Raw genomic sequence first — 23,322 nt, forward strand, 5'->3', positions numbered from 1 at the left:
ACAGGAGCTAGTGGCTACAAATAACTCATTCTGTTATAGCACACAACAGTGTGCTTTCTGTGCCTCTTCTATCACAGTTTGTTGTGTGATCCATGAAGGCCGTCAATGTCCTTGGCTCAGAAACACATGTTTCATTCGTTACACTCACTTCTGAAACAAAACATGCAATGCACACTATCAACAATCACGCCATCGACAAATAATATTATGTGATGAAACATGAAATATTTGGAAATATCATAACTTTCCCATGGAACCCCACCCTATTGAGTAACTGCACAAACTATGGAACTATTAGTAAATTCATTTTGTCTATTTAAAGTTACATACAAATATTGTGTGTGTATTTATAAAGGTACAAATTGAATTTAGTTAGGGTCTGGTCTGGTTTCAGTGGGATAGTGAAGATAAGATAGCGTTTTTGGAACCACTCTCCTTCCCTGTATTTATTTTATTGAACCTTTACCTTCATCAGGGAGTCATACTGAGACCAAGATCTCTTTTACAGATGAGCCTTGAATTACAGAAATGACATAAAATACAGAAATCAAAATACAAAATGCAAGCAGAAAGAAAGAAAAACACGGTCATAAGAAACAAACACAGTCATCCGTAATAAGGTCCTCAATCAGCTTTCACCAAAACACACACCAAAACACAAAGTGTTGAAGATTGTCCTACTGTACCTAACTCAGTAGAGACCAAAGCAATTTCCAGAGTTAGCCATCCCTGTGAACGGTTGTGGTAGCTCATACAATACGTCTAAAGTTTAGTAATGATGTTAGGTACAGCGGGACTTTTGTAAATGGGCTTTATAAATGAAAACATAGCAATGTATCAACTTATAGCAACATCAAAGAGGGCCAACCAACTTTGCAACTTTGTATGCAAATGCCATTTCAATTACGTGTTGAGTGGCCAAACATGAGACATCACACACTTCAAGTAATATCATTTGTGAGTATTTGTGAGCTTTAACATTACAGTTCAGCCTACCACGTGAGGAATAAAGATGACACATTCAACTTTACATCAGATCTTGGGAGGAGGAGGGAGGATGTGAGTTTATTAAGGGGAGGTGAGAGAGACGGAAACAGAGAGAGAGAGAGAGAGCAAGTGAATGGGAGAGAGAGTGTGTGAGTGAGAGCACAAGAGAAAGGTGGAACCCCTATGCTCTGGTCAGTGTAAGATCTTACCAGACTGAACATTTAGTCAATTCAGATCATTTCTAAGATAACGCATATGGTTCTAGTTTGACCTTGGGGTCAGGGAGTAGAGATCACAGAGAAGAAACTTCCTTGTCGGTAAGTCCAGTTGTTTTGACCATTTTGAACCGTGGAGGATTAAGTGGAAAACATCTATCGTCATCGCTTGTTTTAATAGATTTCTCTGTTAATGGTTGGCTACTAGTCAGTCACTGCTCCTATTTGTCTTTCATGATTATATTAAAGGCTGCATTATCTGTTCAGTATGCAAGGCATCATTTAAACATCTATATCTATAAAAGCAATATGCAGTAAACCAAGACAAATACTGTATGTGATATGAGGTTTGCATGTGCAGACAGCATTTTAAGATAAGATATTGTGCGGCAGGCTTTGTCATTTCTTTACCCCTTGAAGAAGAGGATACAGGGGCAGAGGAGACAAGTAGCATAAAGAAGATAGACTCACAATTCCTGTGGTAACAGGGTCCGTGACCCTCTGATGAGAATCAGATCAGACAAAGCAGACACGTAAGATTAGATTTGAATGTTTTTAGGATTCACTATGTATCCATCTGGTCTATTAATGAAGAAATACATTAACTCTACAATGTTCACATTGATGGCATGAAACAACTCCAGGGTAATTTGTTTTTGATAATCAAAAGTTGATTGGTTCGAAACAAATTGTCTATTAGGGTGACATTGGCTCTCTCTGTGTGTATGTGTGTCAGGGAGAGCGGGCTTACAGGTGTGTTCGAAGATGTCAATGGTGAAATGGATGTTATCTTCCGCATTGGTGGCAATAAAAAGAACACCAACGTGTAATTTGCTTTGTTGTGTGTGCGTGTGTCAGGGAGAGTTGGTTTACAGGTGTGTTTGGAATGAAGATGTCAATGGTGAAACAGGCAGCAATGGCTGCGGTGGTGGTAGTGATGGGAAGCATGGCCGTCATCGCTCTAATCCTCACATTAGTTCAGCACCACTCAGTGGATCTCCCCCATCGCATGCAGGTGATGAGAAATTACAACTGTTATCTGTGATGCGACTGCTGTAATTTACTTCACAACCCTTATCAGGGGCAGAATGAATGGAAATTCACTACGGGAAATCACCCATGTAAAATTCCAGAATTCACCTTAAAAAGTTTTACATGTCGAAATCCTTTAACTTTGGGAATTCCATTCCAACATTTTCCCCTCCACAATTCCACCCTTGTCCCTTCTGGATATCACATTGCTTTCATCATATCTCAGATTTCAATGTTATTTTATAAAGTACATACATTTACCGTTCAAAAGTTTGGGGTCACTTAGAAATGTCTTTGTCTTTGAAATGTCTAGAAGGCCAGCAACGCGGAGTCACCTCTTCACTGTTGATGTTGAGACTGGTGTTTTGCTGGTACTATTTAATGAAGCTGCCAGTTGAGGACTTGTGTGGCATCTGTTTCTAAAACTAGACACTAATGTACTTGTGCTCTTGCTCAGTTGTGCACCGGGGGCTCCCACCACTCTTTATATTCTGGTTACAGCCAGTTTGCGCTGTTCTGTGAAGGGATTAGTAAATGGAGCTGTACCAGATCTTCAGTTTCTTGGCCATGCTCGCATGGAATAGCCTTCATTTTTCAGAACAATAATAGACTGATGAGTTTCAGAAGAAAGCTCTTTATTTCTGGTCATTTTGAGCCTGTAATCGAACACACAAATGCTGATGCTCCAGAAACTCAACTAGTCTAAAGAAGGCCGGTTTTATTGCTTCTTTAATCAGGACGACAGTTTACTGATCAATTAGCCTTTTAAAATGATGAAATGTGATTAGCTAACACAATGTGCCATTAGATCACAGGAGGAATGGTTGCTGATAATGGGCCTCTGTACATCTATGTAGATATTCCATAAAAAAATATGCTTTTCTTTAAAAAACAAGGACATTTCTAAGTGAACCCAAACTTTTGAACGGTAGTGTATCTCATGGGATAAGACAGGGCCCCTGTAAAGCTTCCAATATGGGAGGGTTTTCAACATCAAAAGGGGAGTGTACAAATACAATTCCTATCATCACTAACGGTCTGAACTAAATTTTTTTAATTTTTTTTATTCTCCCAGTAAGGACAATGTTAATCTTAGTTTAGCTCTCTCCCTGTATGTATCCCTCTCTGTATCAAACACACAGGCTCTCCCATACACACAGGATTCCCCAATATGGAATGGTATTTGACTTCTCTGTCTGTGTGTCCTTCAGTACGGGATGGTGTTTGACGCTGGATCCACACACACTTCTCTCTACATGTACCGTTGGCCTGGAAACAAAGAAAACAACACTGGGGTGGTGTCACAGATGCTGGTCTGTGATGTTGATGGTCAGTGCCAAGGGCTGTCTGTGAACCATTATTACTACTCTATTATTTTACTCATTCTTAGGGGTAAATCCTAACTTACACATAACTCAAATTTTCACTTTGTCATGTGTCAACACGTTAGTGTTGCACAATTCCAGTGACTCCCCCAACCTGGAGTTACTCATCTGGGATTTGGCAACAATAGTTGATGTCAATGGAAGAATAGTTAGGATTTGCCCCTAGAAAGGGAAAGGAAAGGGGGATACCTAGTCAGTTGCACAACTGAATGCATTCAACTGAAATGTGTCTTCTGTATTTAACCCAACCCCTCTGAATGAGAGAGGTGCGGGGGGGGGGGGGGGGGGGGGGGGGGGGGGGGGGCGGCCATAATCGACATCCATGTCTTTGGCGCCTGGGGAACAGTACTTTAGAAGTTACAATACGCCCCTCAGCCATCTTATACCTATTTTGATGGCAGCTTGATCTCAAGGCCAAGACAAATCATAATTTATCACTTAGTAATGGTTGTCATATCAAAACATACAGTGTATGCCTTTAGTGTCTCACACCCCTATCCCTTGCTCTTCCATAGGATATGGCATCTCTAGCTATGCCCGGGACCCCCCTGCTGCAGGGCTCAGTCTGAGGAAGTGCCTGGACAGTACACTGGCAGTCATCCCTGCCAACCAGCTGAGGGAAACTCCTGTGTACCTTGGTGCTACCGCTGGCATGCGACTCTTGCAGTAAGTCAAGACTGCACCATTTTATCTTGATGTAATCATTTCCATTTACTACATCCCAATAATCAGACTTTATGAATAAATGCGCTGGGAAACCAACCTGGTCTCAGGGCATTTCGTATTATTCTGTGCGTAATTCCGTGGACACTCCATTTAGTATGATATGTTATGTTTCGTATGGCATGTATTCATTTGTGGATGTATTCATTTGTGGATCATACAATTTTGTATGATATGTTACGAAATACAATTTGTATTATATGTTACAAATTTGCAGAACTTACACTACGTTATGAATTTGCAAAATGTAATATATGTTACGAATTCTAGCTAGGTGGCTAACATTTGCAGGGCTAGGGGTTAGGGTTAAGGTTACGTTTAGGAGTTAGGTTAACGGTTTAAGTTTAGAGTTAGGGGAAGGCTTAGCTAAAAGGGTAAAGGTTAGGGTTAGGTGAAGGGTTAACTAAAAGGGTTAGGTGAAGGGTTAGCTAAAAGGGTAAAGGTTAGGGTTAGGTAAAGGGTTAACTAAAAGGGTTAAGGTTAGGAGAAGGGTTAGCTAAAGGGGTAAAGGTTAGGGTTAAGTGAAGGGTTAGCTAAAAGGGTAAAGGTTAGGGTTAGGTAAAGGGTTAGCTAAAATGGTTAGGGGAAGGGTTAACTAAAAGGGTTAAGGTTACGTTTAGGAGTTAGGTTAATGGTTTAAGTTTAGAGTTAGGGGAAGGCTTAGCTAAAAGGGTAAAAGTTGGGGTTAGGTGAAGGGTTAGTTAAAAGGGTAAAGCTTAGGGTTAGCTAAAAGGGTTAAGGTTAGGAGAAGTGTTAGCTAACAACATGCTAAGTAGTCGCAAAGTAGCAAAAAAGTTAAGTAGTTGAAATGTTGCTAAAATGCTAAAGTTGTCGGATGAGATTTGAACTCAACCTTTGGATTGCTATCCAGGGTTGGTAGATGTTCAAGTTATACACCCACCCATCCACCACCCCGACCAACCACCCTGAAGCTTAACATATGGTACTAAATAGTCTTGGATTTTCAGAATAATATGAAATGCTCTAAGACCAGGTTGAGGAAAACATCCCACTTATCTATGTGGTGACTATTTAACCTCCTGTACAGTATGACTGGGTACTGTGTGCTCTTCCAGGCTGCAAAACTTGTTTGATTATAATAAAGAAGCATTTCTGAAATTGACTTCCATTGTCCTGCGAGAGTGACTGAATATTGTCCTCTCCTCAGGCTACAGAATCAGACCCAGTCTGATCAGGTTTTGGAGCAAGTAACCAAGGTGATCCAGGGGTATCCTTTTGACTTTCGGGGGGCACGGATTCTCTCTGGGATGGAGGAAGGGGCTTACGGATGGATCACCACCAACTATCTACAAGAGGGCTTCATTAAGGTGTGTATAGGGCCTATAGAATAGGCAGTGGTGTAAAGTACTTAAATAAAAAAAACTTCATTAAAGTACTACTTAAGTTGTTTTTTGGGGTATCTGTACTTTACTCTTTATATTTTTGAAAACTTTCACTTTACTACATTCCTAAAGAAAATTATGCACTTTTTACTCCATACATTTTCCCTGACACCCAAAAGTACTCATTACATTTTGAATGCTTAGCAGGACAGGAAAATGGCCCAATTCATACACTTATCAAGAGAACATCCCTGGTCATCCCTACTGCCTCAGATCTGGAGGACTCACTAAACATAAATGCTTTGTTTGTAAATTATGTGTGCCCCTGGCTGTCCGCAATTTTTAAAAACAAGAAAATCGTGATGTCTGGTTTGCTTAATATAAGCCATTTGAAATGATTTATACTTGTATTTTTGATACTTAAAACATCTTTGGGATTGGTGTCCCTTTCTTGGGACAGTTGAGCTAACATATGCTAATGTGATTAGCATGAGGTTGTAAGTAACAAGAACATTTCCCAGGACATAGACATGATATTGGCAGAAAGCTTAAATTCTTGTTAATCTAACTGCACTGGTCTAATTTACAGTAGCCATTACAGTTAAACAATACCATGCTATTATTTGAGGAGAGTGCACAATTTTGAACATGAAAAGTTATTCATAAACAAATTAGGCAAACTTTGCACATACAAAATCTAAATTGCACCTGGGCTGGAATAATACATTACGGCCTTTCTCTTGCATTTCAAAAAGGTACAAAAAAATACAACGGTTGTTTTTTTCTTTGTATTATCTTTTACCAGATCTCATGTTACATTCTCATTCTCCTTTCACATGGCACCAAGAATATGCATATGCTTGCTTCAGGGCCTGAGATTTAGGCAGATAGATTTGGCTGTAATTTTAGGCTGTCAAAAATTGAATAAAAGGGGACGGATCCTTAAGAGCTTTTAAGTATATTTTTTTCCAATTAAATTGACTTTTGATACTTTTGTACATTTAAAACCAAATACTTTTAGACTTTTACCCAAGTAGTATTGTACTAGGTGACTTTCACTCAAGTCATTTTCTATTAAAAAGGTATGACAATTGGGTACTTTTCCACCACTGAGAATAGGTTACACACACACACACACACACACAAAGGCCCATCTATGCAAATACCCCTCGTTGCGGCACACAGAACGGGACAGGTTTGGCTGTGGGCAATAAGAGCTAAGACGCTAATATTTGTGTAAACTCTACATAGTGGGTGTCACTGAGAAGCATGATACCTATGGATTGTGCATCCGTGAAACAGGGTAAGACTGTACAGTGAATATAAGTATGCCCCCAATGCAATTATGCAGTCTAAATCAAATCAAAGTTTACTGGTCGTGTACACAAATGTGTAACGTTATTGCAGGTGCAGTGAAATGCGTGTGTTCCTAGCTCCAGCAGTTCAGTAATACCTAGCTATAAAAAAAACAATTTCTTTCTTTTTACTTTTTGAATTAAGAAATGGCGGAATTAATCCAATTAACCCAAATAGCACTGTAACAGTAATCCAAATGCAATCTGTACATCTACACCAGATGAATTTAAACAAGATACTGTATACTTCTTAAGGAATCGAAAACAACCCATCATTGTAGCACTGTGTGATGACGGGGAGTGCCAATCATTAGGTTTCCTTCAGTCAGAAGAAAGGACGACTGAACTGAACCTAATCTCAGCAAAAAAAGAAACGGCCCTTTCAGGACACTGTCTTTCAAAGATAATTTGTAAAAATCCAAATCACTTCACAGATCTTCATTGTAAAGGGTTTAAACACTGTTTCCCATGCTTGTTCAATTAACCATAAATAATTAATGAACATGCACCTGTGGGACAATCGTTAAGACACTAACAGCTTACAGACGGTAGGCAAATAAGGTTTAAGTTATGAACACTTAGGACACTAAAAAAAGCCTTTCTATTGAATCTGCAAAACACCAAAAGAAAGATGCCCAGGGTCCCTGCTCATCTGTGTGAACGTGCCTTAGGCATGCTGCAAGGAGGCATGAGGACTGCGGATGTGGCCAGGGCAATGAATTGCAATGTCCGTACTGTGAGACGCCTAAGACGGAGCTACAGGGCGACAGGACGGTCAGCTGATCGTCCTTGCAGTGGCAGACCACGTGTAACAACACCTGCACAGGATTGGTACATCCGAACATCACACCTGCGGGACAGGTACAGGATGGCAACAACTACCCGAGTTACACCAGGAACGCACAATCCCTCCATCAGTGCTCAGACTGTCCGCAATAGGCTGAGAGAGGCTGGACTGAGGACAGGTCCTCACCAGACATCACCGGCAACGTCGTCGCATATGGGCACAAATCCACTGTCGCTGGACCAGACAGGACTGGCAATAAGTGCTCTTTGCAGACGAGTTGCGGTTGTGTCTCACCAGGGGTGATGGTCGGATTCGCGTTTATCGTCGAAGGAATGAGCGTTACACTGAGGCCTGTACTCTGGAGCGGGATAAATTTGGAGGTGGAGGGTCAGTCATGGTCTGGAGGCGGTGTGTTACAGCATCATCGGACGGAGCTGGTTGTCATTGCAGGCAACGCTGTGCGTTACAGGGAAGACATCCTCCTCCCTCATGTGGTACCCTTCCTGCAGGCTCATCCTGACATGACCCTCCAGCATGACAATGCCACCAGCCATACTGCTCGTTCGTGCGTGATTTCCTGCAAGACATGAATGTCAGTGTTCTGCAATGGCCAGTGAAGAGTCCGGATCTCAATCCCATTGAGCACTTCTGGGACTTGTTGGATCGGAGGGTGAGGGCTAGGGCCATTCCCCCCAGAAATGTCAGGGAACTTGCAGGTGCCTTGGTAGAAGAATGGGGTACCATCTCACAGCAAGAACTGGCAAAGTGCTTAATGCAGCTGGTGGCCACACCAGATACTGACTGTTACTTTTATTTTGATCCCCTTTGTTCAGGGACACATGATTCCATTTCTGTTAGTCACGTCTGTGGAACTTGTTCAGTTTGTCTCAGTTGATGAATCGTCTTATGTTCTTACAAATATTTACACATGTTAAGTTTGCTGAAAATAAACACTGTTGACAGTGAGGACATTTTTTTAGCTGAGTTTATGATTCTGAGGGAGGGAGGGGTACTGAAACATTGGATATCAGGGCATTGCAGTCATTCATATTGTAGATAGTGAGCCATGTCAATAATCCAGTACATAAATAAATATGCAGTGTGTATAAACAGTGCAACTAAAATACAATAGTAGTAGAAATATTAGAATGAGATGTTGAGAATACAGTATTTAAAAATACACACTATAAAACCCCACCCCAATACATCCAGTGTGGTTTAAACAATTGTTTTTGTTTGTTGTCAAACTAATTACTGTATTTAATTTAAAATTATGTAAACAACATTCCAACTTTGTTGAGCATTATTCTAATTCAAATATGGCATGATTCCACTATTTGAGTCCGTTTGCATCACTTTCAATTAAATTTGAAAGGCAAACCGCAAATTCCATTGTGGCAAATTGTTATTGTGGTTAGCGTTCAGCAGAAGGACATTGGCCAATGTACAGAACTAAATAATGTAGAACAAAACATGCCTCCGATTCTAAGGAATTGTCATTTCTATTCATGGCATTCCTATCTGCAATGTTCCAAAACGTTTTTGTACTGAACATGCCAAGGCAAACCCACAGCTATATACAAACCCTGCACTGCCCATCACTTGTCTGTCTGGAATGCCTCTGCAAATGAAAAACATGTGGTAGGAGGGGGCGGCCCGGGGACGACCCGCCCACAGTCGACCCTCAAATCATTCCTTGGGCAGTGGCTTCTCCATCTGTGAGGTTGAGTCAAAGTGTTAACCTTGACTGAAGTATTCCAACTAGAGGCTTGGTCTCCTCAGACAATGGTATCAAGCTTGTTTAGGCAAAATTAACAGATGCTTGTGGATATACCGAAGGAGTACCATTTGTTACCACTAATAACCTGTTACATTGGTGAATTGCAGGTCTGCAGTTTAAAACTATTGCTAACATACAGTATTTGTACTTCTAAGCAGCACGGCTTTGAGGGAGGATGGGTGCGTCCTAAAGGAAGGAAGATCTGGGGCGCCCTGGATATGGGAGGCTCTTCCACCCAGATAGCCTTCACTCCCAGCCAGCCTGCACGGGACCCTGCCTCCACCCTGGGACCCAAGCTCTATGGTTACCAATATGAGGTGTACACACACAGCTACCTGTGCTATGGCAAGGAGCAGACTTTGAGGCAGCTACAGGTTCATCTTCTCAAGGTAAGTAGCTGTCTGGTCACCAGTTCGATGAAACTTGAATGAATTGCAGAATGGTTGCAGGTAAATCAAATCACATTTTATTGGTCACATACACATGCTTAGCAGATGTTATTGCAGGGGTAGCAAAATGCTGGTATTATTAATACCAGGTAAACTCCCCATACATGTAGATATTGTATAAAACCAGTTTTCAGGAAGAAAAAGCAAACAGGCGGTAGTGTTCTAAAGAACGATACTGAACAAACAAAGATATGTTTTGGATCTTCATGAAATGAAATCCAAAGAAAGGTCATTTGGGAAAAGGATGTTTGGCATACCTTTGAAATAATAATTTTATAATAATAATAATTCAATAAAGTTGGGACATACAGTATGTGACATTTCGGCCTCACCCAGGCCTTCTTTAAGACACATCATACATTTATTTCAGTCAATTCAGTGAAGAATTGCCCTAAAGCAGTTTGACTGAATGTGTCTGAGTCAGAAGCATTTCATGGCTGCCTTAGGTAAGTTCTTGTACGATTCAAGCCAACTTCCTCCTCTACCAGATGAGTGGGTCTACTCGCCCAGTCAACCACCCCTGCTACCACCTGGGTGACAACCTAACCCTGACTCTGGGTGACCTCTATGACTCCCCCTGCGTGTCCAGACCCATGACCTTTGACCCAGCCTCAGTGGTCACCTTCACAGGGACCAGTGAGCCACTTCAGTGTCTCAACCAGATAAAGAACATCACGAACCTGGCTGCCTGCTCCCTGGCCCCTGACTGTGGCTTCAACGGGGTCTACCAGCCCCCTGTCAGTGGAAACTTCTTTGTGAGTATTCATCCCATATCTATGCAAACCCCACTCAACTGGCACTCCAGGCAGGCTCAATCGAACACTCAAAGTATTTGAAAGATGTCTAACAGTATATACAGTGTACAAAAATATTAGGAAGGCCTGCACTTTCCATGGCAGACTAGGTGAATCCAGGTGAAAGCTATGATCCCTTATTGATGTCACTTGTTAAATCCACTTCAAATCAGTACGTGGGAAGAGACAGCTTAAAGAAGGATTTAAGACGATTGTGTATGTGTGCCATTCAGAGGGTGAATAGGTAACACAAAAAAACATTTAAGAGCCTTTAAAAAGGGGTATGCTAGTATGTACCAGGCGCACCGGTTTGACTGTGTCAAGTACTGCAACTGCTGGGCTGTTTACCGTGTGTATCAAGAATAGTCTATCGCCCAAAGGACATCCAGCCAACTTGACAACTGTGGGAACCATTGGAGCGCTGTGGAATGCTTTCGACACCTTGTCGAGTCCACGCCCTGACGGATTGACAATGTTTTGAGGGCAAAAGGGGGTGCAACTCATTATTAGGAAGGAGATCCTAATGTTTTGTACACTCAGTGTGTATCATCAACATCATTCTGTTTCCTTTCCCCAGGCTTTCTCAGCATACTATTACACCTTTGACTTCCTTGGTCTGGCACCTCAGTCCTCTCTGTCTCAGGCTACCACCACTATAGACACTTTCTGCAAAAGGACCTGGAGCTCGGTGAGATATAGAGACCTCTGCTGACCTTTCACATTGCCAGTACACTTCCTTAAAACTGTATAGCTGTACACAGATTCATCGAATCATACTCAATAACATGCTAAACAGGTGATTGAGAATGAACATTGAGTATGAGCATCCATAACATGTCATTCTTTTTAGCAGATATCAATCCACAGTAGCCTACAAACTTTACCTCGTAATGATCTAATTCCCAATGTTGCTACAACGTGCGTAATAACTTTTTTGGCAGCTCAAGAAAGAGTACACTGTAAAAGACAAGTACCTTCGTGATTACTGTGCCTCAGCCAACTACATAATGACAATACTACTAGACGGCTACAAGTTCAACCAGACCTGGGGAAACATATACTTCCAGAGACAGGTGTGTTTAACCATACAGCATATGTAAAAACGTCAACATCCTGTTGAAAGATTTAACTTCAGGACACAAAGTTAATGAAATTATACCACAGAATAAACTCAGTATTTTTTGTGCGGCAGTCAATATTAATAGATGTGCTGCCCTAATGAAGCTGTGTGCATCATACATACACACAGGACAGTGGAGGCTGCTGGGGGGAGGACGGGTCAAAATAATGGCTGGAACGGAGTAAATAGAATGGCATCAATACCATCCCACCTATTCTACCCCAGCCATTACCACGAGCCCATCCTCCCCAAATGAAGGTGGCACCAACCTCTTGTGATACAGTATATGTTTATATATACATCGGTGTCTATCAGGTGGCAGACACAGACATTGGCTGGACGCTGGGCTACATGTTGAACCTGACCAACCTGATCCCCTCAGAGCTCCCCCTGGTGGTGACGGGTGTGCAGCACAGCCAGTGGGCAGCGGAGGTCTTCTTCATTGTGTTTGCCGTGTTCCTCAGCCTGATGGTACTGGTCCTACTGTGGCTCTGGAGCCCACAGGACGGACGAGGCAACAAATGACAATCAATGAATGTCTCGGTCTTCTAGTCACCGATGATGAGATGCAATGTGATGTAACAGCAGCGATCAATAAGATCAGAACGGATCGGAAGAGTGTGGCAGCTCCTGGAACTCCCAGTAATAGTTAAATAGTCATATTTTCTGTCAATATGACTAATTATGGAGGTTGTTGAATGCATTATGAATTTATTAGGCATTTATAAGCTGCATAGCTTGATATTTTTCATGCAAATAGAAACCCTACAACTATAATATATAACTACCTAATATAAATGAATAGTGTTGGTATGAACGTATACCTCAATGATTTTATATATTTTCCCCCCATAAGCAGTAATTGAAGGAAGTACCAAAGGGAGGATAATTTCAAGTGTCACATCACTATTACTACATGATTTGTTAAATGCATTTGATATATTACACTTAGAAATAAAATACAATCATAAGGGCGTATGAGGCACAAATGTGTGTGTGCGACTGTGCACACACAATCTTCTCCACCTTGATCAGCAGCAGCCGGATTTCTTCTTCGGGGGTTCTTTCTGCAACACCAAGCTTCCCTCTTCTTGTCGCGTCTCCTCTCCCAACTGCTTTAGCGTCCTTGAAGCAACACACCAAATCAATATGCTCGACTATTCACAGAGAGTCACTTTCCACAATCAGAAGAGGACAACACGCAAAACAGACAACAGCCAAATCCACACTACGCATACCAACAACAGCTTCCACATTAAACACCAGTCTGCATGTCTTACCTTGCCAGCGTTTCCATAGACAGAGTCACATTGTCACCTGTGGCAGCACTACACTCCATGAAGAGCATGCCGTAACCCTGTAAGAGTGACATCAATATTATTTCAGCACCAGCTACAAAACTGTAAAATACCCATTTAGAACACATCCCTTACCACATGTTAATCTTACAGCCCAGTTGCCCAAATTCTGGCTGTTCAAGTTACAGTAACATACCGTTGCCAGGTTTTCCCCTTCACGAGTGTGAACCTCTCGTTCTAGATCAGCACAATCGGCCTTGTTCCCAAGAAGTATAACGATGACGTCATCTGGGGCCCCTTCCTACAAAATCCAAAGTTAATGACAGCACAATGGATACCAATGGAAAAAAACAGTGAATCCTGCAAAACAATTGTTTGTGTTGTTACATAGTTGTTCTTTGCTTCTAAAAATGAAAGGCATGATTTAAATGCCCCCTACCTGAACGCAGTTGACCCAGTAGCGGATGTCACAGAAGCTCTGAGAGGAAGTGATGTCATACATCAGCACTAGACCCTGGGCTCTGTGGAACACCTGCCTGGTGATACTGTGATACCTGGGGAAGACAGTAAATAATAAGATGTTACAATAGTCTAATATGAATGTAATTATATACTGACAAATAAAACACACACACACGATGGGTTCAAATAAGAACAGAGGAACAGATTCTGTATCTAATGCATGATGTACAACAACCAACTGTGATGAACTTAGGGATAGTGTCACCTTTCTTGACCTGCAGTGTCCCATAACTGTAAAGTCACTGGGCTGCCATCCACTGTCACAGGCTGTATACAGGTATCAATACCTGCTCGGAACAGAAACAAACAAACATGAAACCAGACGAATGAGCAGCACAGTAACATTGTACCATGGTGTTTGTTTCGTCACACTACATGGAAGGGCATGGTGCCAAACATACAAATAGGATAATGATACTCACCAATGGTAGCATAGTGGTCCATACAGAACTCGCCACTTTGGAAGCGCTTCATGAAGGATGTTTTGCCCACACTGCTGTTTCCAACCATCACCACGTTGTAGGGGTTTGATCGAGAGCCATTGCTTCCTAAGGTACCTGGAGGCAAGGGGATCAGAGAGACTGGTCTATTACAGTCACTATCACTTCTCTGATCTCACTCAAAGTCAAGCGGAGCAAAGGGCCTCAACAACGCATCTCCAGCAAATTATTTCTAAGTCGATTTACTTACTCAAGACTAAACTTATGGTACCCCCCTCACTGCTGCAATTCTATTCTTACCAGATGGCTGTTTCTTCTTCTCTCTGGTGACTGGGCTCTTCTCCATACGCTCTGCCCTTTCTTGAACTCTTTTATTCCCATGGCCTGGCTGTCTAGCTGCAGTCACTTGTTCAGACCCTCCTCCACTCAAAGCAGCGCTTGAGGGAACAACCTTAGACAAATAGAAAACGTTATCTCTGAAAAATAAATGGATATGCTAATCTCTTCAACGTGAAATGTGTGATACTGTTGTGTGTTCAATATCCTACATACTATCTGGTATACACGGTTCGGAAAACATTTAAATGTAACAAATTAGATGTTTAACATAGTGGGGCAGAAAAGTATTTAGTCAGCCACCAATTGTGCAAGTTCTCCCACTTAAAAAGATGAGGCCTGTAATTTTCATCATAGGTACACTTCAACTATGACAGACAAAATGAGAAAAAAAAATCCAGAAAATCACATTGTAGGATGTTTAATGAATTTATTTGCAAAATAAGTATTTGGTCACCTACAAACAAGCAAGATTTCTGGCTCTCACAGACCTGCAACTTCTTCTTTAAGAGGCTCCTCTGTCCTCCACTCATTACCTGTATTAATGGCACCTGTTTGAACTTGTTATCAGTATAAAAGACACTTGTCCACAACCTCAAAGTCACACTCCAAACTCCACTATGGCCAAGACCAAAGAGCTGTCAAAGGACACCAGAAACAAAAGACCTGTAGACCTGCACCAGGCTGGGAAGACTGAATCTGCAATAGGTAAGCAGCTTGGTTTGAAGAAATCAATTGTGGAAGCAATTATTAAGAAATGGAAGACATACAAGACCACTGATAATCTCCCTCGATCTGGGGCTCCACGCAAGATCTCACCCCGTGGGGTCAAAATGATCACAAGAATGGTGAGCAAAAATCCCAGAACCACACGGGGGACCTAGTGAATGACCTGCAGAGAGCTGGGACCAAAGTAACAAAGCCTACCATCAGTAACACACTACGCTGCCAGGGACTCAAATCCTGCAGTGCCAGACGTGTCCCCCTGCTTAAGCCAGTACATGTCCAGGCCCCCCTGCTTAAGCCAGTACATGTCCAGGCTCCCCTGCTTAAGCCAGTACATGTCCAGGCCCGTCTGAAGTTTGCTAGAGAGCATTTGGATGATCCAGAAGAAGATTGGGAGAATGTCATATGGTCAGATGAAACCAAAATTGAACTTTTTGGTAAAAACTCAACTCGTCGTGTTTGGAGGACAAAGAATGCTGAGTTGCATCCAAAGAACACCATACCCACTGTGAAGCATGGGGGTGGAAACATCATGCTTTGGGGCTGTTTTTCTGCAAAGGGACCAGGACGACTGATCCGTGTAAAGGAAAGAATGAATGGGCCATGTATCGTGAGATTGAGTGAAAACCTCCTTCCATCAGCAAGGACATTGAAGATGAAACGTGGCTGGGTCTTTCAGCATGACAATGATCCCAAACACACTGCCCGGGCAATGAAGGAGTGGCTTCGTAAGAAGCATTTCAGTCTCCAGATCTCAACCCCATAGAAAATCTTTGGAGGGAGTTGAAAGTCCGCATTACCCAGCAACAGCCCCAAAACATCACTGCTCTAGAGGAGATCTGCATGGAGGAATGGGCCAAAATACCAGCAACAGTGTGTGAAAACCTTGAAGACTTACAGAAAACATTTGACCTGTCATTGCCAACAAAGGGTATATAACAGAGTATTGAGATAAACTTTTGTTATTGACCAAATACTTATTTTCCACCATAATTTGCAAATAAATTCATAAAAAATCCTACAATGTGATTTTCTGGATTTTTTTTCTCGTTTTGTCTGTCATAGTTGAAGTGTACCTATGATGAAAATTACAGGCCTCTTATCTTTTTAAGTGGAAGAACTTGCACAATTGGTGGCTGGCTAAATACTTTTTTGCCCCACTGTACGTGCCTTCAGAATGTATTCACACCCTTTGACTTTTTCCAGGTTTTGTTGCGTTACACCCTGAATTTAAAACAGAGCAGGTTGAAGTTTCTATTGTGTTATTCAATGACTCAAAATCCTCTGTGATTGTCAAAGCATCTGACTCAAATAAATGATCTGACAAATGCCCAGAGCTGGGAAATGTGAAGGACACCACCTCAGCATGCTCACTTTCCTGCCTCCTCTCTTCCTGTTTCTTCCACTCCCGTGTTATTGGCTTACACACAATACTCCATAATGTGAAAGTGGAATTGTGTTTTTAGAAATGTTCACTGATTAATAAAAAATAAAAAGCTGAAGTGTCTTGAATCATTAACTATTCAAACCCTTTGTTATGGAATGCCTTTTTTTTGTCCCATCGCTGCAACGCACTCAGGAGGGGCAAAGGTCGACATTGTTACTGCACAATACTAACCTAAATGACAGAGTGAAAAGGAAGGCTGTACAGACTAAAAAAATATTCCAATAAGGCACTAAAGTAAAACTGTGATAGAGGAATTATTTTAGATCCTGAATACAAAGCTTTATGTTTGGGACAAATCCGAACACAACATCACTGACTACTACTCTTCATATTTTCAAGCATGATGGTGGTTGCATCATGTTATGGGTATACTTGTCATCGGCACGGACTGAGGTTTTTTTTAGGATAAAAATAAATGGAATAGAGCTAAGCCCAAGCAAAATCCCTTTAGGGAAAACCTGGTTCAGTCTGCTTTCCAACAGACACGGAGACAATTTCACTTTTCAGCCGGACAATAATCAGTAAATGTTACTGAGTGGCATAGTTAAAGTTGACTTAAATTGTCTTGAAATTCTAATGGCAAGACTTGAAAATGGCTGTCTTGCAATGATCAACCACCAACTTGACAGAGCATGAAGAATTTAAAAAAGAATAATGTGCAAATATTGTACAATCCAGGTGTGCAAAGCTTATGCTGACCAGAACGTCTGCGTGTGCCATCGCGCACATGTTGATTCGTCCACCTACACGAAACGCAATCAGGACACGCAGGTTGAAATATCAAAACTAACTCTGAACCAACTATATTCATTTGGGGACATTTGGCGACAAACTTTAAGGTGCATTACCACCACAAACTGGACCTCAATTCATATTTCAATCACCCAGGTGGGTAAATGCTCCTAAAAATCAATGAGGAGATGGGAGAGGCAGGACTGGCAGCGTGTCAAGTTCTATATTAGCGCCTGGCTACGCACGAGCAGTGTGGGTGCGGTGATTGAATAACATTTACACATTTATTTTGCAACGTGTGCGCTGCAATATAAATGTACACATATATGTTATTCAATCACCACACTGCTCGTGCTAATCTGCGTAGCCAGACGCTAATATAGAACTTGGTTAAATTTGTGAGGCTTGACGTTCTGCAAGTCCTGCGAGCGGTCTGGTCAGTAACCAGAAACAATCACAGCTGTAATCATTGCCAAATGTAATTCTAAAATGTATTGACTCAGGGGTGTGAATACTTATGTAGATATTTCTGCATTTTATTTTCCCAAAAATGTGCAAAAAAATCCTACACCATGTTTTCACTGTCATTATGGAGTCTTTCATGTAGATGGGGGAGGAAAAAAATACCTATTTAATAAATTTTTAATTCAGGCTGTAACATGTGGAAAAAGTCAAGGGGTATGAATGCTTTCTGAAGGCACTGCATTTTGAAAGGTTAGGGCCGAGGTCAGACTTACAGCCTATGAACAATTTCCAAGTATATAAAAAAAAAAAACAGACAAAAGGTAGAAGTTCAAACAAGTTCTTCTTTCTGGGGCGGCAGGTAGCCTAGTGTTTAGAGTGTTGAGCCAGTAACCGAAACGTTGCTGGATCGAATCCCCGAGCTGACAAGGTAAAAATCTGTCATTCTGCCCCTGAACCAGGCAGTTAACCCACTGTAGGCCGTCATTGTAAATAAGAATTTGTTCTTAACTGACTTGACAGGTTAAAAAATAAATCCATTGAGCCTTCCAATAAACGCATCAAATTCCTAGTTGTGACAAATCTTTTCTTTATTATAACATTTTTCAAGAATGAGAATCATTTGTAAGGAATGCCACAGTACCTCTATGAATATTGTCTCCTTCTCTGTGCTCTTCCTCTCCTGTTGGTCCTCCAGACTGACAGCTTTAACCCTGCGCTCCTCTTGAAATCGTTCCGAAATAACATTGACGTCCAGATCTCCAATGGCTTCCTCTCTAACCTCTTCCCCCGTTACCTTTTCTCCTGTCTCCTGCTTTTCTTCCTCTGAGTGGAGTCCACCTGGTGTCCTACGGGTAGAGCCCATCTTTCTTCTCTTCCCTGTAGCTTTGGATTGATTAACATCCTTGTGAGATTGGGAACTCAGAGAGAGAGATAATTTTGAAGGAAGACTGGGGCTTGGTGTTGAAAGACGTTCCATGTAAGCAGTTTGGGTGAGTCTATGAGAATCTATACAAACCATATCACCTGACTCTTGGGCTGCTAAACCACAGGAAGTTTGGTTGCTTTCGCTCTCAGCGGCTACTTTCACTTCTATCTCCTCCGCCTCTCTAACTTTAAGTTCTACAAACTCAGACTTTAAGGCAGATTCTCCTTCTACTATAGTCTCTGTCACCTGCCCCACTGTCACCTTTTCTAGAAGTTCCTCAAGCTCATTCTTTTCTATGCTAGACTCAATTTCTACTGCTATAATGACTGCTCTTACATCTTCTAGAACATCTGTGTCTTTTTCTTTCTCATCCGCCTTTCCCTCTGTTCTCTCCTCTCCTTGTCTATCTCGAGGAGCCCTGCGAGTGGAACCCATCTTCCTTTTTCTCCGTGGGGCGCCTGCCGTTTCTTTCGGACCAAGAAAACTCTGCAGTGAGGGGGGATCTGGAGGGGAGTCAGTGTTTTCTCTTGATTCACAGAGTGTTACCTCCAATGATGTTTCTTTGTGTTGCAAACCAGAGACATTAGGATTTGAGTACGGTGTGTCATTGGTCAGGTAGGACTCTACAGTGGGAAAATGAAGAGTTTGGCTACTATCAGTCAACTCAGATTCACTTTGAAGAATGAGTTGTGTTGCCATGGATTCATCATTTACGATTGACTGTCTCTTACTTTCTATTTTGTTACCATCCATTCGTCCCTTTTGATTTAAAGTACGGACAGAAAAGCTGAGGTCAGTCAGGACTTTCTCATCTCTTTTTTCTCCTTCGTTCTTCTCTTTACCAGCTCCATCCTTTGATTCCATCAACATTTCAAACTCCATGTCCTCTCCCTTGTCTTCTATCACCTCAGTTTTTTTAATTTCTTCTTGTTTTTCCTCTGTGCCCCCTTCTCTTTGTGCAGGATGCCTGCGAGTCGACCCCATCTTTCTCCTCCTGCTTGGAGAGGAACTCTGATTGGAGTCTGCGTTTGCTGCAGTATCACCTTGGTCCCAAACACTCTGCAGTAAGGGTGGTTTGAGAAAGGAGTTGGTGCTTTCATCGGAGTATGAAGCTTGGACGAGTTGACTAGCAGAGAGATTAGGATCAGTGCTCAAAGGCTCATCTGTTTGGCGGGGCTCTGTTGTGAGAGTTGCGCCATCATACGTAATTTGGCTGCCAACACCCACTTCATTTACAAGCAACACGTGATCACTAACTTCCCCCTCGCTGAGTAATATGACTGATGTGTCCAGTCCGCTTGTGGTATTGGAGTCAGTGTTTGCATCCTCCTCATTCCCTTGAATACTCTGCAGTAATAGTAGTGGTTTGAGAATGAGAGAGGGGTTAGTGATTTCCACACATGGAGTATGGATGAGTTGACTAGGAGAGATATTGGGATCAGTGCTCAAGGTGTCATCGGACTCGATTGTAAGAGCATGATTATATATTATTTGGCTGCAGTCACTCACTTCAGAATCATTCCCAAGCAACGTATAATCACCAACTTCCTCCTCGCTGAGAAAAGGGTCTCCTGATTGGAGGCCTTCAGTGTTGGACTGGAACAATGGGTCAACTATGTGAGCCATGCTTGCTTCACTGTTGCTCTCAGTTTCTATATGGCCAGTTTCTATAAACACAGTGGCTCTGTTGTCTTTGTTATACAATTGATCATCAATACCAAATGAAGAGATGACATGGTCAAAAGGGGTTGGTTCAATCAGAACATCCTCTCCTTTCTCATCATCTGCTCTATGCTCCGGTTCCAATAACAGAGGCTTTTCCAATGTTTTAACACCGAATCCTTCCACTGTTCCCATGTCCCACTCTAACTGCTCTCCTATCGCTTCTATGTTTTCTGTGTCTTCCTCTGTTTGGAAATTCCCCTTTCCCATCTGCTCGCCTTCCTTCTCGTCTCCACTGGCACTGCCTTTAGGCTCCATAGACATTTGACACTCAGTCTCGTCGATGCCACACACTGGTTCTTTTCCCACGATGGCCTCTTCACCCTCACCATAAAGATACCGATATTTACGTATCTTACTCTCTCCAAGTTCTTCCACTCTGCGAGTGGAACCCATCTTTCTTCTTCTCCCTGGAAAGCTGGATCCTGTGTGAGCACGTTCGTCGTGACCGAAAGAACTATCCGAGGGGGTTGATTTTAAAAAGGAGGTAATATCCTCACTTCGCTCAGGTTGATAGCTTTCTACGTTGTCTAGTTGTCTAAAATGAGGCCTATATGCCAGTACTATATTTTCTTCAACTATCAGATCAACAAAGTCCTCTGCTTCATCTCTTTGGTGCAATGCTTCCTGATTGCCTGGTCCAATAGAGTTAATATCTTGGACTTTGGACTCATTTAGATCAGGTTGAAGTTTCTCTTCACCTTCTCCACTTTGGAGGACTATTGTGTTACTGAATGACTCAAAATCTTCTGTGATGGTTGAAGCGTCTGACTCAAGGTATTGATCTGATGAATGTTTCCACATGTTTAATGTGGATGACTCCGCCTCAGCATGCTCACTTTCCTGCCTCCCCTCTTCCGGTTTCTTCCAGTCCTCTGCTATGGGTTCAGCAGCGAATACTTGAACAGCTTGCAATGCAAGGTCAAGAGACAGATGGGGGAGTGAGTCAGTTCCAGGAGTATCTTGAAGCAATTCACTCCTATAACTAGCCACAGCTTCACTATTAGGTTCAGTATCCTCACCAACTTCCTCTTTACATTTGTCATCCGATTCGTCGGGTGTGTTAGAAGCAAACAAAATAAACTCACATTGACTTCTCCTCTCAGTGTCCATTTCAATTTTGTTTGGTCCCAGAAGCCCTTCAGTGTTGCTGTGGGACTCAAATTCCACAACGGATGCCTGAAGTTCTAAGGATGTTTCTGTGTCTCCAGTTTCGTCATGTTGTTTCTCCCCAAAGTCTGTCTCTTCTCGGTTGCCTTTATTCCTACGAGTAGACCCCATTTTCTTCCTCTTCCCTGCAGTGTCAGGTGATTGTAGCAGATATGGGTTTCCAGGTTGAGACAGCTGTGACTCTGCGAGGTCATTTAGTGATGGATTAACATCTTCCATGAATTGTGGTGTTATTGAATATAAGCCCTTCGATGAGAAAAGGTCTGTTTGTATGGTTAACGAAACCGAATCAACTCCTTTCCTTTGAGCTGACGACATTTCGGACTCATCGTTCTTAGTCTCATTTTCATCTAGATTCCGAGGGCGTCTTCGTGACGACCCCATTTTCACTTTTCTTGATTTCTTGTCAGACATGGCTCTTCCTATATCACCACACAGATGGTAGGTTGTTAATCCCTAAATCTCGCTGGAATTAAAAAGGCTTCCAGTTATGATATGCTCTTTGCAACTTTTATACAATACAATTAACTTATTGTGAAGACACCACAAATGTTTAGGCACTAAGATGTTTAAGCCGACACTCCCAGTTATGTAACTAATGCATAACTATAACACACAAATGTTATCTGAAAATTTATTTAACTCAAAGCCAAGATTAGACACGAAAAAGCTAAGGCGAATACACATTTACATTAAATGCACCAGCTAATAATCAAATCAAATTTTATTTGTCACATACATGGTTAGCAGATGTTAATGGGAGTAGGGGTTATCAATTACATGCAAGTTATGCAAACAATAGGTTTGCAACTACCCCCCATTTTAAACACTGTATGATGAATAATTTCCTGTTTCCAATGTCAACAACACCCCAGAGTGTCACACAGAACAGTCCCTCTAGACATCCGCATTGCCACACGACTTTCAACTGCTCCGGCTTATCGCCTAGGATCTGGTTTGAAGTTACACTAATAAGAAAACATTTAAAATGCAGATGAAAGTGACTGCTCACAATTCTCAAATGTCCTTTTTAAAAAGGTGGAGATTTGCAGACATGAGTAAATGTAGATGCTGGTGTTTTCATTGCTGAAACCATGTCATCACAAATGTGTTTAAAATAATTGTAGTCATTAGTGTAATACCTAATCTTTTGAAATGTTCCAATGTAAATTAACCTGACATACGCCTTCCACCAACAACCACAATACTTTATGTACTCACCTCCAGAATCCACTTGTGACTTCTACCTTCAGATGTTCAGGAAATCCTTTTAAAAAAGTATCCAAAAAAACACTGTATGATGTCAAGTCCTAGCTAGTATAGCATGCCAGGTTTAACTCTTCTGTTGAAACCGTTTCCGATTTCAGCAACTGTGACCAAAGACTTCCTGTGTAATTGAGACTAGCTCTTATGTCAAAACAAACTGAACTGCGCAAACATCCTTGAGCAAAAAAGATCCTTCCTGAAACTGCTAAACTAATAGCTTTGAGGCAGTTCTGGTCATGAGAACTTCACTGTGAATACGTTACGGCGAAATTTAAAAAAACCCATAATTTCTTACTGTTACCA

The 23,322-nt window shown here is 41.8% G+C and overlaps 2 protein-coding genes across 6 annotated transcripts; one reads left to right on the top strand and one right to left on the bottom strand.

Annotated features, from left to right (window-relative positions):
- The first annotated feature begins 1,095 nt into the window (after nt 1-1,095).
- On the top strand, nt 1,096-12,946 carry LOC109871035 (ectonucleoside triphosphate diphosphohydrolase 8). Of its 3 annotated transcripts, none has more exons than XM_031824930.1 (10): nt 1,096-1,304; nt 2,061-2,217; nt 3,446-3,563; nt 4,135-4,285; nt 5,511-5,670; nt 9,763-9,996; nt 10,545-10,811; nt 11,428-11,538; nt 11,792-11,923; nt 12,286-12,946. In XM_031824930.1, exons 2-10 carry the CDS (start codon nt 2,089-2,091, stop codon nt 12,493-12,495), a joined length of 1,512 nt encoding a protein of 503 aa, XP_031680790.1. In that variant the 5' UTR covers nt 1,096-1,304; nt 2,061-2,088; the 3' UTR covers nt 12,496-12,946. The 3 variants fall into 3 exon arrangements, with proteins under 3 accessions (XP_031680790.1, XP_031680788.1, XP_031680786.1); XM_031824928.1 differs by having other exon boundaries at nt 1,097-1,178; nt 9,766-9,996; XM_031824926.1 differs by having other exon boundaries at nt 1,118-1,178.
- On the bottom strand, nt 10,051-23,202 carry LOC109893491 (uncharacterized). 3 transcript variants are annotated; one of them, XM_020486744.2, is made up of 10 exons: nt 22,975-23,202; nt 18,577-22,219; nt 14,531-14,681; nt 14,213-14,347; nt 13,996-14,077; nt 13,708-13,822; nt 13,465-13,569; nt 13,251-13,327; nt 12,997-13,095; nt 10,058-12,461 (listed from the first exon to the last, which is right to left on the bottom strand). In XM_020486744.2, exons 2-9 carry the CDS (start codon nt 22,165-22,167, stop codon nt 13,002-13,004), a joined length of 4,350 nt encoding a protein of 1,449 aa, XP_020342333.1. In that variant the 5' UTR covers nt 22,168-22,219; nt 22,975-23,202; the 3' UTR covers nt 10,058-12,461; nt 12,997-13,001. The 3 variants fall into 3 exon arrangements, with proteins under 3 accessions (XP_020342317.1, XP_020342333.1, XP_020342325.1); XM_020486728.2 differs by having other exon boundaries at nt 10,051-13,095; nt 22,975-23,201; XM_020486736.2 differs by having other exon boundaries at nt 10,058-13,095; nt 18,577-22,175; nt 22,975-23,201.
- Nucleotides 23,203-23,322: the final 120 nt, after the last annotated feature.

This window comes from Oncorhynchus kisutch, linkage group LG1 (assembly GCF_002021735.2).
Source record: "Oncorhynchus kisutch isolate 150728-3 linkage group LG1, Okis_V2, whole genome shotgun sequence".
Taxonomy (NCBI): Eukaryota; Metazoa; Chordata; class Actinopteri; order Salmoniformes; family Salmonidae; genus Oncorhynchus; species Oncorhynchus kisutch.